The following is a 15,635-nucleotide window of genomic DNA, read 5'->3' on the forward strand; positions in this document are numbered from 1 at the left end:
ATCTTTGCATTTCCTGAGCTCGTTCGTGCTCGAAATTTGATCGCAGCATGACCAGAGCTGGCTTATTTTCTCTTGCCAGACATGTACTCCTGGAGGGCTTGTGAGCAATCTGTCTACAACCTGTTGCTGATGCTTATGCATCATATTTATATCATTTCCAAGGATTTATATGGATCTATGATATTATTGTAATCTGCTGACATTACTGCTGATGACAGTAAAACTCGTCCCTTATGACACCACTGCTGCGGACAGCATATACACAACCACACATACCTAAACTATTGCTTGCATACTAAATTCTTTATCATCTTTTAAGACTGCCTGATTGGTGTTCACGGAATTAGATTCAAAGCAGTCGATCTTGAAGCCCCTTAGCGTCCCTTCGGTTTTTCTTTTCTTCAGTATTGAAGTTTTCTTTCGTCCAAACAGTTTCTTGAGTGTTACTAGCTTTTAGTTTCTCCTTTTGTACTTGTGGGCTCGTTTGGTTTTCTTTTATTAAAATATTTTTTTCTAAAAAATTGATGCTTAAGTATATGATGCCTGAGAAAGTGGATTTTGGATATTTTGTTGATTATGAAAAGTGGCACATTCTATAGTGGCTTATATTTGGTTGAGTATTTATTTTCTTCAAAAAGTTGTGTAGAATATCTGTACTTTTAATTAAAAAAAGATTTATCCCATTCTTTTTAAAAGCTTAAAATTTTATTTATAAAAAATTATCCCAATTCTCGGTTAGTGAAAATTGAACTTTTTCGTATCTTACATAGATTTTTCTTGCTTATGAAATATGGAATCTTATTTTTATGTAAAATTTACTTTTCTATTTTTCTTCTTTAAAAACTCAAAAATAAAACATAAGGTTCTATATTTTTTTTTGTTGACTACACTCTCTCTCTTCCTTTCTTTGTCCCAAAAACCAAACCAGTCCTATATAGTCAATCATGCTTCTGCTTTCTTTCTATTTCTACTTCCACGATATGAAGCTCACAATAAAACTAGTTTTGAGCGAAAGGGAACAAGGCAAACAAGCGTCAGGATCTGGAATTAGTGAATTAGAAAGGAAAGCCAAAAGCAAATCAAGCCCAGTGGACTTGGAACTACGCATTTCATTTTATCATTCCTGGCACCTTGTTTTGACGTGGAGTTGGTTGCTCCAAATCCTTTTCGTCAAATAAGTTAGACAAGGGAACCAGGTCAGAGTGGAAGTATAAGCACGAAGATCAAAAACGTCCACCGGGATGACGAGTTCCGCCCGAGTGAAGCACTCTATCGGCTTCTGCTGTACTGAAGGGTCATGATACGCTCAGTGCTCGGTGAGCTATGGAGCAATTCCGCTCCCTCCCTCGAACCCCATATTTGGTCTCGAACATGCTGTAATGTAATGGAGGGAGGAAGCTGCTGGCCTCTACATGTAATCACTACCTGATTAGTTGCATGGATGTGTTAGTGTGGTGTGAGAAAGATAATTACAAAGGGAAGGCAGGATGCATAACAAGAACTAGTAAATTCCAAGTTAAGCATGAATGAATCAATAAGCTTTGCTATTTCATTTTCAATAAAACCTGTTGAAAGAGGAGAAGGAGAAAAGAGAATTATATTTCTATCCGTCAATTACAATGTACAGAAGCAGCATTTATATAGAACTAGAAGGCTGACAAAGTTTGATAAGGCCGGCTAAGTTTGGCACAATCAATCATTTAATGGATTCTAACAAAACCAAAACCAATATATCGCTGTTAGATCTGGTTTGAAATTTTCTTCCATGGGCTATGTTATTCATAAAATCTGCAGAACGATGCATCGTAGGACAAGTTCACTTAATTACCATAACAGTTTCTTTTAGTTTATTGTGATCATGTTTAATTTTAATTACAATATAGATGCCCATAATCACATATCATGGGCATGTTGAAAAGCAGCTGTCGAACCATCAAATGTTAGTTCGAATGATACTGTCTCTTGCCCTCTAAGCAAGATGCCAAGGGCTTGATTGCAGCCTGCTTTAGCCCCTAGTGTCGATTCTCAATTAATTAATTTTTCTAGCTCTGCTGCGAGCAATGACTGAGCCTGCCTGGTGGCCTAAGCTCTGGCTTAGGTGGGGTGCGGTGGGTATTAGAGTAGCAGCTGGGGATTAGCCCCTCTGACCTCCTAAGAAAGAAAACCATTCTATTGTATTCTAGAAAAGTTAATATTAGATTACAAATGCATGAAAAATGTATTGGTATTAGCTTTACTTGTAAGTTTAATGCAAGAAATACCTTGTGCGACAAGTGAATTAAGTGCCTTTTGCTTCATTCATAGATAAGTTATGGTCCCACTGAAGGAGGGATTTGAGGCAGGGGAGGAGATGCTTCAAGGTGGGAAAGGGAGTTGGACAAGGCTTATCTAATCTCTAAATTTTAGGAACGAGATAAATCACCTTTGAGGGGTTTGTTATTCCTGAAATATGATGATCAAAAGACATTGGCATGCCATTCATCAACAGTTTTCTCTCCGTCCTGCTTCATCCCTTCTCTCTTCTTGACAGATGTTAAGGTATATATCCTTGAACAATGGATGAAAAGCATCCAAACTGATATGGTAAGTTGTGAATTTTATTGCAAGCCAGAAAACTTATAAGGGCACTAAGTTTCTATCAACAAATAAGTTCTCAATAAGCTGGATTTAAGTATAAAAACAACCATCAAACTTGAGGACAATCCAGTGTATGATTAGCACTATGCTATGATTCTATCAAAGTCATTTGAATTCTTGTATGCATTGGACTAAAAAAAAAGTTCTTTTATAGTTCTTGAAATAATTACAATAATTGTTCTAGCTTAGTAATCAGAAATTCTAGGTTTGATTCTTAGATGGTGTATCTTTTAAAATTTAGACCAAAATATATGTACACTTTTTAGCTGCTATTAATTGATAAAATCCGAGAAATCGGCCGATACAATTACCCATATCGACCAATTTTCAAACACTCCTTTTACTTCCTTAAATAGATTTATTAATAATTTTTGAAATTGATATTTAAATATATTTTTGGCTAAGGTGAGCTTGAAAAATCATTATCCCTCTAAATTTTTCTATTTAACATATTGGGATAAGATAAAACGACATTTTTGCTTCATCGATACTCAATATATTGAGATTTAAATTCTTTAAAAAAATAAAATAAAATAAAATAACAATGATATTTGAAAGTAGGCTTGGTATATTATTAATTATGCTATCATGGTATGGTCAGGGGCTGACGTCTACTTTACCCTTGGGGTCATGGACAAAGGCCCTTTCCACAGGTCCACAGCTACGCGTGGACGTAACTCCCATTTCCCGGGTAGCCTTCTGCCGATCGAAAACGACGGATGTAGCTGCCCGAACTACCTCCGTAGGCTGCCCGCCCCCTCGCTATTCCTTTCGTTACACCAACCCCACAGCCCAGTACCCATGCTTTCCCATTAAGCACCCACGTCACCCCGTAAACTAAATAATCATTTATGTATGCGTACAAAATAATCATGTAACATTGATGGTAAATTTCTATATAAATTAAGTCATACAATTACAAATGAAATCATGTTGAAAGAAAATAGTTCATCTTTTTATTTACTTTTGTAGTTGAAGAATACTATAATGATCATAGACCATCCCATGGCTTATAAGTCTGGGAACTTATTTACTAGAAGATATGTCCATGGGGATTAATAAAATGTAAACAGCTCTAACAGGCATAACATCCAAAGATAGATTTCAGTGCAGGAGATGCTAAATGTACATGGAGATTCCAACATACTGCATGGCTTTGTTATTGTAAACCATGCAGCATAACAGTAAACTAGCTCAATATCAATTGTAATATAGTCCATGGCTCATGGCATGGTTTGTGCTATGATTAGCTAAAGCACTAATTAGGGCAGTTGGGACAATTGCTCAACATAGGTTTTGGTCATTATATAATTAATCAAGCTAATATTGTCTTACTCAGACTAATATATATTGGTGGTCAATGAGGTTAGAGAGTTTTAATTGTCCCTTTCACCATGAACTTGATTTTATATTTTTTTATATTTGTTATTACATTATTAAAGATATAGTTTATGTTTACCCAAAAATAATTAGAAAGTTTTATTATCGGTCTAAAAAAAATTCCATTATAAAAGTCTACGGATTCGGACAACTTGATCCCTCTTAAATTTCTATTATTCAGAAAACTGAATTTAGTTAATTAACGTATCAATCCCTATTATTGACTGAATCTAAAGTGGCAATGTATTATTTAAGCAAATAATAGTAAGACCCTTCCTCTTGCAACGTTTATTTAAGAAAACGATACAGAATGTGACTTGGATAACTCATGACATTGTGTGAATATGTTGATTGACTTCAAGTTTTGTTTCCTAAGTTTACAGAGTTGAACTTTCTCTTGCATTGGTTTGTTTAGTGTGCTTTCTTTCAAAAAAGAAATGTTATGACTCTACCAAATTGAATGAAAGAAAACAAACTGGAAAAGCACCACAAATAAGCTCAGTTTAAAACGTGGGAACATAAGAGATTTAGCCGGCTGGTACTAGTGTCTCGATTGTCAAATTGGATAACTATCATCCATGAAGGTGTAAAAGTTAGAACAGTATGCGCATTGATGACAGCAGTGCTATCGCCATCTGAGAGATAAGAACTCATATGCATCTCTTTTTTAATAAGAGAAAAACAGTATGATATATATATATATATATATATATATATTATTTATTTTTTTCAAAAATGACACTATTTTGGTTTTGGGCCAAATAGGGGACCAGACCTCCACTATCTCATACATCAGTGAGTGAGTGAGAGAGAGAGAGAGAGAGAGAGAGAGAGAGAGAGAGAGAGAGAGAGAGAGAGGAAGGGAGGGGGGGGGGGGGGGGGGGGGGGGGGGAGGGGGAGGGGAGAGAGAGAGAGAGGACGATCCTATCCTAAAACCACGTCGAGGAATCGGCCAGTATAGTTTTCTTTATTTTTTCTGGACATCCTACCTTTACCTAACCTAAGGTGACACGAATACAAACACATCATCTCATGCACGTCTCTCTCACGTTCCCTTTCCTCTTGCCACCCTCCCCTTGTCGTAGAAGCCAAAACAAGTCAATATTCCTCCAGCCCCACCTTCGTCATTAGTTACAATTATAGGGAGGAATGATGGGAACGCCTCCATGCCCATGTCTCCATGTAGACTTGTTTTCACGCCTTAAAAGTTTTTCTTAAGCCTTTATAATCCCCATGCATCGAGGAATACATCATCTCTACAAAGGGGAAGGTGGTCCGTTCTTTTTCCTTATGTTCTGATGGTTTCCGCTTCGCCTACTTGCAATCATTTTGTTGTTGATAAAAACTCCCATGCAATGCCGCTCTCCATTGCCTATCATGCCTTTTATGTTGTGGATGAGATGATGAGGGCCTTCAATATTCCAAAAAGGTGCACCACTTAGGGCCTCAATTGGTATGCTAATGACAATTCTAGGGGGCTTGTAGGGCCTTGTGTTAGCTGTCGTGAGCCATGCGAAAGCATGACAAAAAAGATTGATCACCGCCATGGTCATGCAAATGAGCTTGGATTCTTTGCAGTGTGCGGTTTGCACCGCAGAGTGCTTTACATATGGCACTCGATGGTTGCCATTAGGAGATGGACAACTCAAATAAGGTTGTCTTACATATCATACACACAACATGTTTTTTTTGATGGCAGCCCATATTCTAGTGACGGTCATCGAGTGCTACACAGTACTCTACAATGCAAACAACATACACCGTAGAGGATTATGGGTCAACACGTTATGTTCATGCCTCTACAAGAGAATTCTGAGCCGCTTTGCCATTACTTCTTTTACTTTTCCCACATTAATGTTTTCATTGGGTCATGTAATCATAGTTGGAGATGTTGCTTAGGTTGCAAGGTCAATGCATTCCAGGCTGATGGCTAACAATGATTGAGATGGTCTCCATAATAGACTATGTCTTTATAATGGTTACACGGGCACGGTTCTCTAATCTACAGTTTTCATCAAAATAATCTGTAGTTTTCGCTAATGTTAATATGGTAGTTTGCACATTCAAAATAGGACAAGAAGAATGCTTCAACATGGACAATATGAAGCTCAAAAGCTTGACAAATTTGAATTAATTGATGTCTTCAAGATTTGGGTTTCAATCATTAAGAAGTTTTTTTTCTATTAATTCAAGTGACATGTTTCTCATATTTTTAATCAATCTCTATTCAGGGACAAGGCATGTGTCAAGTGGAATGTGTAGTTTGTTTCTATAACAGATGACAAACTATTTATTAATATCATCACCCCCTTTCCATTCATTCACACCACTTGAGCATCAATCAATGCATTTAATACCATTTAAAGCTTAAACTAGAGATTAAGAGAAACACAAGGGATTGATGATCTAGAGTTGACCTTAGAAATAAAAAATTAGAAATATATAATGACATATATGATTAAAGAAGTATTATACGGGAGGAATGATTTAGACACTAATGTTCACGTTAACAACTCATGAGGATCATATAATTGATAATAGAATGTTTGAGTAAGGAAGAAGAAGTTGTGGCTGACAACTAAACAGAACGCAGTTGGTGCAAGAATCTGGTCCAAATTGAAGGTAATTCCTAGAATTTGCCCATTGACTTTTTTCTCTCTTTTTTGAGTTACACTAGAGATCACAAATTTGCCCATTGACATGAAAAAGTCAAATTCATCTCTTTCTCACTCTCACAACAAAAGAACTTAAATTTCTGAAATAAGTTCAAATTAATTTCTTCTATTGTCAATAGACATGGTTAAGAAGTGATGGAAGCATAGCATAATTTTGATGGGATCTTTGCAGCAATATGACCTTATGTATAAACCTGATGCTATTGAGTCCTTATTGAAGAGATCAAAGTAACTTGTGTAGTCAAACGTAAACTACGAGTAAATAACAATTAAAAAACAATTAAAAAATGGTGTGTGTTAAATAGGGAAAACACGATAGAATAGACTACATACACAGACAACTAGAATGTCTTAAATAGTGAAAAAGGGAAAGATTAAATGAAGCACAGATTAAGCCGTAAATTAAATATTCTGGTATACATATGAACACAAAGGGAAGAAAATCTCTAAGAATATTAATCCTTGATTAAATTTATGCTTGAGTATATGGACATAACTGTGTAAGTTACTGCATAACAAGAATATAAAAATTATCTTCCTATATTTTTAAGGAAAATACTCTAAAAAAAAGAGGAAATTTAAAATAAGAAAATTCCAGAAAAATAAGACTTAATTAACTTGCATATTTCAGTTCCAGAAAAGGAAATATTATCTATCTCTTATAAATGATGACTCTCAAAAATATGGTGGAGGAAAGGACATATATGCAAACATTGGTGACTTTCCTTTGTCTCTGCAAGGCACTAAAATATGGGTGTAGTTTAGCAAACTTTCCAATTATCAATTACTTCTATGATGTTTTCATCTTTATTTCTTTCTTTCGTTTTAGTTTTTCTTCAGTCTTAAACTTCATAATTTTAATTAGCTTCAGTTACAAACTGGCCTCATGGATGTGTTAGAGTTTTTTCTGCCTATGACATTAAGAGACCAAACTTATGCCTTTTGTTTATGATGCAAAATCTCCTACGCATGGAAATGCTAAACTAAGAATGATAGGTAACTAAAGATATAGAGAGGAAATTTGCTCAAAAAGAGGAACGAGAAGAGAGAAGGCAACCAAGTCTGAGGAACAGATATTCCCTAAGCATCACGCATGCAGATATAGAGATGGAGATAGGTAGATAGATAGATACATAGAGAGAGAGAGAGAGAGAGAGAGAGAGAGAGAGAGAGAGAGAGAGAGAGAGAGAGATGATTTTAGTGAGACAGGATTAAGACGCGAAAACATGTGAATATTGCAAGCAAGTGCGAACTTGCGTCTAGTCCAAAACTTGAGAATTCTGAAAGAGAAAGGGTCTCGACAATCATTTTAATTTTGAACCTATATTTATTAGCTCTTCAATTTTCTCCTTTCCTCAAGAGGAGTCAAAGTCCTGCCTTCAAAATAGAGAATTAGCATTGTAAATGGTTACCAAGACCCTTACCAATCTAGAAAGATAACAAATAAAATAATTATTCTGCTATTCTTTTGACACTCAGATTTGGTAAAAATAAATGCTTTTAAGGAGAAATCATTTCTAATGTCAATATCAACTTTAGGATAATAAGAGAACTTCTTTGTTCTATTTCATACCACTTTCTTTTGCATTTATTCATGTTGTCGAACAAAATGTTGAACAAAATCCATTCAAATACTCTTTTAATGCAGGTAGAATGGAACAATAATTTAGTAACATTTAGTTTAAGAAGCTAACAAGACTTGGATCAGCTGGTTGGAACCCCTCTCATGTTGGGGAAGGTCTTGGGTTCCATGTTTCTCGGGATACACATGTATGCACTATATATATGGTACTGTTGCACAGTTTGCACATAACATTAAATTTTGGAACTATGTGTCTAATAAGATTGTAACTAGGAAATTTTTTTAAAATGCTTCGTGAACAAATGTTTTATTGAAGGAATTCTATAGAAATTCTATAATTAATTATTAGCTTCATTTTTGATAATTGTAGATATCTTTTATCAAATGTAATTGAGGGTTCTAGCATTTCCAGAGTTTTCAACTAATAACAAGGCCAGTAGAGTTCTTAATGAATTAGTAAATAGTAATTAACCAAAAAAATAGAAAATAGTTAGTGAAGAGGCCATTGCTTGCAATATTTTCAACATTAATCATGACCAAGCCAAGATCTAGAATCTTATACGGATTTCTCCCTCCTTAATTTCTACAAGATTACTGGTTTAATTAGGACATATCTTCACCTCTAATTTATGTCTTATAGTACTTACTAAAATAATTTTTGTGAGGGATCTGAGAAGTAGAACTAAAGGCATCAAGAACCTATACAAGCTAACCATCTGCATCCTAACACCGACACCTAATAAACCCCTTACCACCACTGACAGCAAACTATTTACCAAACCTGATTTGTCTCAATCCAAGTTTAGAGAACCTTAATCATAGAAAATAATGACATGCCACTCAGATACACACATTTCACCTAAATATACAACTACAAAAGTAAGCATTCAGCATATGAATCCTTATGGATCTCAAGTTCCTTTCGCTCTTCCAACACCAATCATGAAGATGTAAGGCTAATAGGTGCCTAAAACCATGTAGATGAACTCAAGCATGGGTTTGATTCTAGTTATGAGCTTCTATCAAGTCAATCTTGGCTTCATTACGTAAACATGAGTGGATAAAGTCCTAAAAACTAACAGCACCAAGTATCTAATATAAACAGAAGGAAACAAACGGACAAATGGCTTTAGAGTTTACCTGAGTTTCACCATCTAGTCCAAGCTTCTCAACCAAGTACTTCATCAGCAATCCAACTGTCATCCTCCCGTCTCTGCAAAACAAACATTTTTTATAAAAAGCAGAAAATAAAATCCAGCACCCGAGAGGAGAAGAGTTTGGAATGCAATAGAAAAAAGATGGGGCAAAAAGATGCATATTTTGGAAAAACGGAAAAGATAAAAGAAAAGAGATGAGACAAAAGGTAGCAAAAGTACTTGATCCTCAAGTAGCTCTTGGGTATCTGAGGCAAAAAGGGTTCCTTCACTCTGCATTAAAAAGAAAAAGTGCAACCCATCATTAATAGATCAACATCTTTAATGGAAAATAGTGGGAGGGGGGAAATCACACACTCAGACCCTTGAAGAAAGTTAAAAAAAGAAAAAAAGACATTAGACTTTCTTCCTTGCTGCATCAAAGCGCAATCCATGAGGAGAACAATACATGCATAAGAGCTAAACATAAACAGTAGAAGTACGATCGAAATCTAGAAATTAAAAGGGTATTGATCCTTGCCCTCAGAACTCACTGGTTTTCTGCCGCTTGGAGCAAGAACCACACTCCGGTCTGCTGCCTGGGCGGTGGGCTAACCACCCTCATCTTGCCGCCGATCTCCACCGACAGGCCCAGGCTCTCCGATGGGCACATGAATTGCCCCCAGTTATAGCTTGTTAACATTGGCAACGGCCTCGAGGAACTACTCGCCGTTGCACCGGCGCTCCGGTACCCCACCGCCGCCGGCGGAAACAATGGCACCATCGTGGGAGCACCAACGACCCTCAATGGGGGCCGTGAGGCACCTGATGACCTATCAGCAAGCAAGTTGAGCTCCACTGCCTCACCCCTACTCCTGTCCGTGCTATTCGTTGGATCTACCGGAGCATCATCTAGCCTTGAACCACCAGACGGCCGGCGACCGATGCCTAATTGGAGCCACCCTTGGTAGTCGTCATCACCTTCTTTAGATCTAGACCCCGCCTCCTCTCCTTCCTCCTCCTTGCTGCCACTTCCCTGAGGAACCTCCTCGGCCATTAGGCCAGATAGTGATGAAGCCTTTTCTCGCTGGAATTCCGTTTGGAAGTCGTCGAAATGGCCACCATAGCTGTTGTAGTGTCGCCCGAGAAGGTTACGTGCTGGGACCATCATGTTATATTAATTTCTTCAGGACCTGCCGCCGTCCGATCGTTTCCATGATGGTGGTAGGAGACAAGTGACTACTTATATATTTCGGAAGAAGGGCTAGGAGAAGAAGAAGGGAGGTTTGTGGGGATTGGAAAGAGGGGGAGAAGAAGAAGCAAAGGCAGTGGAGGCTGCAGGATGGGGACAGTGAGGTTAGGGTTCCTTCTTCCTTTGTGAGGAACAAAGGAGGAGAAGACAGGGAGAAGAGAGAGGCTTTGGGATCTCACTTTCCATGGATTCCCCAATTTGAGGTGCTGGTGGGGATGAAATAGTTGAAGAGAGAGATGGTCGGAAGTCAAGGTAGATATATGTAATTTTATATTTTAGTTAAGTATTATTAAATATGTGGATTTTTATTCTAGTATGTAAACAAGTACATGGAATTTGGACGCTGTATTTGTGATTTTTTTAATCGCATGCGATGGAGACACAAAATTTCTACGTACGCTGGGAATTTGGTTGGTGGGATCCACGTGTATTCGTGTTGCCTGTTGATTAGTTTTGCGTGTTGAAGTGCAAGATTATGATAACACCCACTGGATGATGAAGCCCTCTTTTTGCGTATAACCCCTTGTGTCTTTCATTGACACTAAATGACACCTTTCACAGTAGGAACACTTACAGCCATTTCTTTTAAATATTATATTGACCTTTAGAGTGCGTGAATGAAGTGTCGGAATTGTGTGATCTCAGGTAGGGATATAAGAAAACTCTGAATGATAAAATCAACTAAGAGACTAGAGGTTTCATCTCTCTGTGTCTTTGTTCTATCTCTTGTTCCTAAACTTTCTTTCTTGTTTTTGGTTTTCTTTTTATTCTTATCTAAATCCTTCAAATTATATATGTGGGAAAAAGAGGATCTGTACACTCTTATACTTTTGTATGTCGAATTTTTATTCCTAAGATAATTTTAGTGCAAATATACGGATACTTATTTATAGGATGAAAATTACATCTAGTATACAACAAATACTTTAGTTTCAATAATACTTTTAGGTTTGTATTTAGATCATGATGCATTTACAACTGAATGCTGTTGCATTAAAAACTAATGATGGGTTGGAGCATGAATTTCAAAGTATCCTATATATTGCTTCCTTTTACGGTAAGAATATCATAACGGGCCCTCTAGATATATTCCCTGATGAAATAAATGGCAATATGACTATATTACCTTCCATTGATATCAAGCTACTCAAGGTATTCCACATAGCATCTCCTCTTAATTAATAGTGGGTGTATCTTCCATGAGAAAGAAGGATTCATCTTCTTTCACATCAATCCACCATTTGACCATCCACCAATTGCTTTGAGATATGTACAATATATGAATGATAGAATTTGGAATGCTTTGAGAATTGTATGGTGGATGATCTAACGGTTAATTTGTGTGAAGAAAATAGATTTTTTTTTTTTGTGTGTGTGTGTGTGTGAGAGAGAGAGAGAGACTGATGCAGCCCTAATCTTCAGTAAACTACTTGCGGGGCAAGGTCTGGTGCAACTTGGGAGCATATGAGAAATCCTTGGATGTCAACAATTTTGTTGTGACTAACCTGTAGAATATTTGACTTCCGAGAGGTTTTGGACGTGTCTAACTACTGACTTTGTATGAAAAATAAAACGAACAAAATCATATAAAAGTAAGGAAAAATGCAGGGTGCTATCTGACAAGATCTAATGTCTTTGCTGTTTAGAAATAGGACAAAGACGGAGAACGAACCTATGTGGCGTGATTTGATGGAAGAAGAATGTAACGGTGTTAGTCTTCCACAACCAGGAGAACGGCGTACGAGTGGTGGAGTCGTTCGGTACTGGCGTGCATGGATTCGCTCTCGGTCGGCGGTGAGTGGTCAATTCACGTTAATGGTTGGTGTCGATGCATGCACCGGGGTGGTGATGGGACCGGGCGCCGAATCGTATATCGGGTCTTTGATTTGACGGTGCGCCAAGTGCGGCCCATGCGGGATATGTTGTTCCGAGGATGGATGTAAGGTGAAAGTGCTTCACTACGTCACACCACACCGCTCTCGCAGTGGAGATCTAATCCTGAACGTCCATCACAGGATAAAAATAACAAGCGCATCATCTTAAGACAATTGACAGCATCTTAAGCCCAACGAGCCTGCCCATGCATGCACCTGAACATTGGCTGTGTGTTTGAACCTGCCAAAATAGGCTGTGATTTATAGATTGTAATATCAGTTTATGAGAGTGGGTGTGTGTGATTATGATTCTTCAATGTTTAATTTTTCTTTTCATTTCAGTAAAGACACACAACGGTTCGATGAATCAATGTGATTCTTGGAAATCAATGTGATTGTGGGCGTATGATAATTAAATAGCTACTAATTTAATGTGAACAGTCACATTATCTCATGAATATATGTTTCCGAAAAATCATGTTGTTTGATGAATATAGGTGTGTCAACATCTGTAAATAGAGATATTAATCTGATCACAAATTTCAAATCACTCATTCTTTAATTTTCCCTCTTATTCTCTCTCCTTTCATGGTCAAGTACGCAGTTTCTTATAAAAGTTCTGAAGATAGATCTTCAGATTTGCTGTGTGCAGATTTCTGGTGCTTTTGTTGTGTCTTGGAGATGATTATAGCTACAAACCTAGCAGCAAATGAATTCAAGTGGGGGCGAACATCACCTTAAAGATAATATGTATACACGCCTCAAAGCCATATAAAATTTTCTGATTCGCTTTCGTAGTACTCCATTGCCTCAAGACGTGTTGAGATGATGTTGCAATGGAGTCAGGATCAGAAACTGCTTTCAAAGTAATGAATCATTTGATGGGATGAATTTTACTCGTTGGAAGGACAAGATGCCGATTTTACTCACCGCACAAAAAATCTGCTATGTCCTTGATCCTAGTCAGCCAGAGATTCAAACAGTAAAACTAGATGATACTGATCAAGTGTAGGCCATAACGTAAGAAATGTGAAGAAGATGAATTGCCATGCAGCGGGCATATTCTCAACACGTAATCATATCGTTTGTACATCAACCAACTCCCCAAGCAAAATCTCCAAGGCCTTGCAGATCAAATACAAACACAGAAAATCAAGGTGCCGTCAAATTTTTAACTTCAAAATATTTCAAATTTATTATGATTGATAATGTTTCTGTTATTGCGAGGGCCCGATCCACTGACCGGCCCATATATAAATTGGGCTGAAAGTCCATTGAGCAAAGGCCCATACGCCTTGTGTGCGTGAAGAGAGAGAATTGGACTCCGAACAAGAGTCCTCCTCTTTCTCCAGCCTTACTGGGAGGAGGAGATCGAGGGAGATCAGAGCTTACCGGCCATGAGCGACTGCTGCAGCCCATTTCCTTCCACTTCATAGGAAGAAGAAGATAGAGAGAGAGGGCCTCACGGTTCCCTTGTCCCTTATTCTCTCCACTTTCTCTCTTTATTTTCTCTCTCCTCTCTCCACTTTCTCTCTCTGGAATGTCCATAGAAATCGTCATGTTGACCTGATCTGCGAAATCAAGTTGACCCCTAGAAAGTGGCTTTGAAATGCCTCGAGGCCCAACTCGCTTACTGGACAGATCACCCAGCTTTGTGAAAGTCCATGGAATCCACTGATGAGGAACTATGTTAAACGACCTTGGCCTTGATCATGTCTATGCCCTATAATCTGTTAATCGAATCGCTCAGGCCTGACCTACCCAGAATCGTCGAATGCTCGTTCCTAATTTTTATTATTTTAATTCAATTAAAATTGTCAAACAGAAAGTAATTATTTTTTAATATTTTTATAGAGTTAACTGAATCGCCTAGTATGACAGTTTAAGACAGAAGATGTAAGTAGATCTTGCACTCCTTTTTATGTTTCAAATGATCATATTTTTTGTGTATAAAATTTGCTTGTGAAAATATCATGCTTTTTCTTAAAATTATGGATTAACATATGTGTTATGAAAATCATGCCTTATTATGAAAAATAGTTTCACAAATGTTTTGATGAAAATAGCTTTGTTATAAAATATGAATCTAATCATGATATTTAGTATTTTTCACCAATTTATATATATTTTTAAGAAAAATATATAAATTTTCTAAAGACTCTCAGATTGCTATGACCGCCTGTAGAAATAAGGGTCAATCAACACCCTGAAGCTAGCATCCAACGAAAACGACCCTCTGCCAACGGGTTAAAATTGATAACGAATATGAACTACGATATCTTGTCGATTACGAAAATGGCCCTATCACAGGTTATAGTGATCATAGCATAAAAATCTGTGAGCGATGTTTTGATCTATAATAGGATTACATGACATGAAGAACGATTTGCGAATTTATTTACAATATGTACTTGGTACTATATTTATGAAAGATGGATGATTTGTTAATGCATGATTTACTTTCAGATCTATTTATAATATAATATATTATGAAATACTTATTTTGGAATATCTATTATTTTTCTTAAATGATGCATTGATATGAAAAACTTATGCTTGATCTACTAAGGTAGTGAAAGATTTACTTACTGAGTTGTGTCACTCATATACCTTCTTTTATTTTTCTCCCTCCAGGCAAATAGAATTAGTAGGATGAAGGTTGGTCTCGGCTTGAAGTTCGCGCTAGCATGCTTGGCAATTTTGTAGAAGAATTTTAGTATTGACTATTAATTTGTAGTTAATGATTTTCTGAATGTTGAGGTTGATGGGTTTGGTATTGATGTCCGATTTAGACGCTCTGAACCAATATTGATTTTTCTTAATAGATGATTTGAAGGCTAAGAGTAATGTTGGCTTCGTGTTATCTTGGGTTGTACTCCTTGGTATCATGACCATGTCATGCTTTAGATTTGGGGCGTCACAAATCAAGTTCTGAATCTAGGCATGACAGTTATTATGTGAGGATCCGTGTGGGCATATGTTTAGTCTTACATTAGTTATTCGCTAGATAGATCTTGGGTACTTGTACAAGATCAAGAAACCTAAATAATATCTTCTAGCTAGCCATTTTGGCTGGAGTCCTAGGTTGTTGCAAAGAGTATT

General features: G+C 37.1%; 1 protein-coding gene across 2 annotated transcripts; it reads right to left on the reverse strand.

Moving 5' to 3' along the window:
• Positions 1-1,011: 1,011 nt before the first annotated feature.
• Positions 1,012-10,901, reverse strand: LOC103717037 (uncharacterized). Of its 2 annotated transcripts, none has more exons than XM_026808427.4 (4): positions 9,962-10,901; positions 9,651-9,701; positions 9,415-9,487; positions 1,012-1,408 (listed from the first exon to the last, which is right to left on the reverse strand). In XM_026808427.4, the coding sequence occupies exons 1-4, from the start codon at positions 10,576-10,578 to the stop codon at positions 1,322-1,324; spliced, it is 828 nt and encodes a 275-aa protein (XP_026664228.1). In that variant the 5' UTR covers positions 10,579-10,901; the 3' UTR covers positions 1,012-1,321. The 2 variants fall into 2 exon arrangements, with proteins under 2 accessions (XP_026664228.1, XP_008803489.2); XM_008805267.6 differs by having other exon boundaries at positions 1,012-1,425.
• Positions 10,902-15,635: the final 4,734 nt, after the last annotated feature.

This window comes from Phoenix dactylifera, chromosome 12 (assembly GCF_051530095.1).
Source record: "Phoenix dactylifera cultivar Ajwa chromosome 12, Ajwa_hap1_PhDact_Kaust_v1.1, whole genome shotgun sequence".
Lineage (NCBI taxonomy): Eukaryota > Viridiplantae > Streptophyta > Magnoliopsida > Arecales > Arecaceae > Phoenix > Phoenix dactylifera.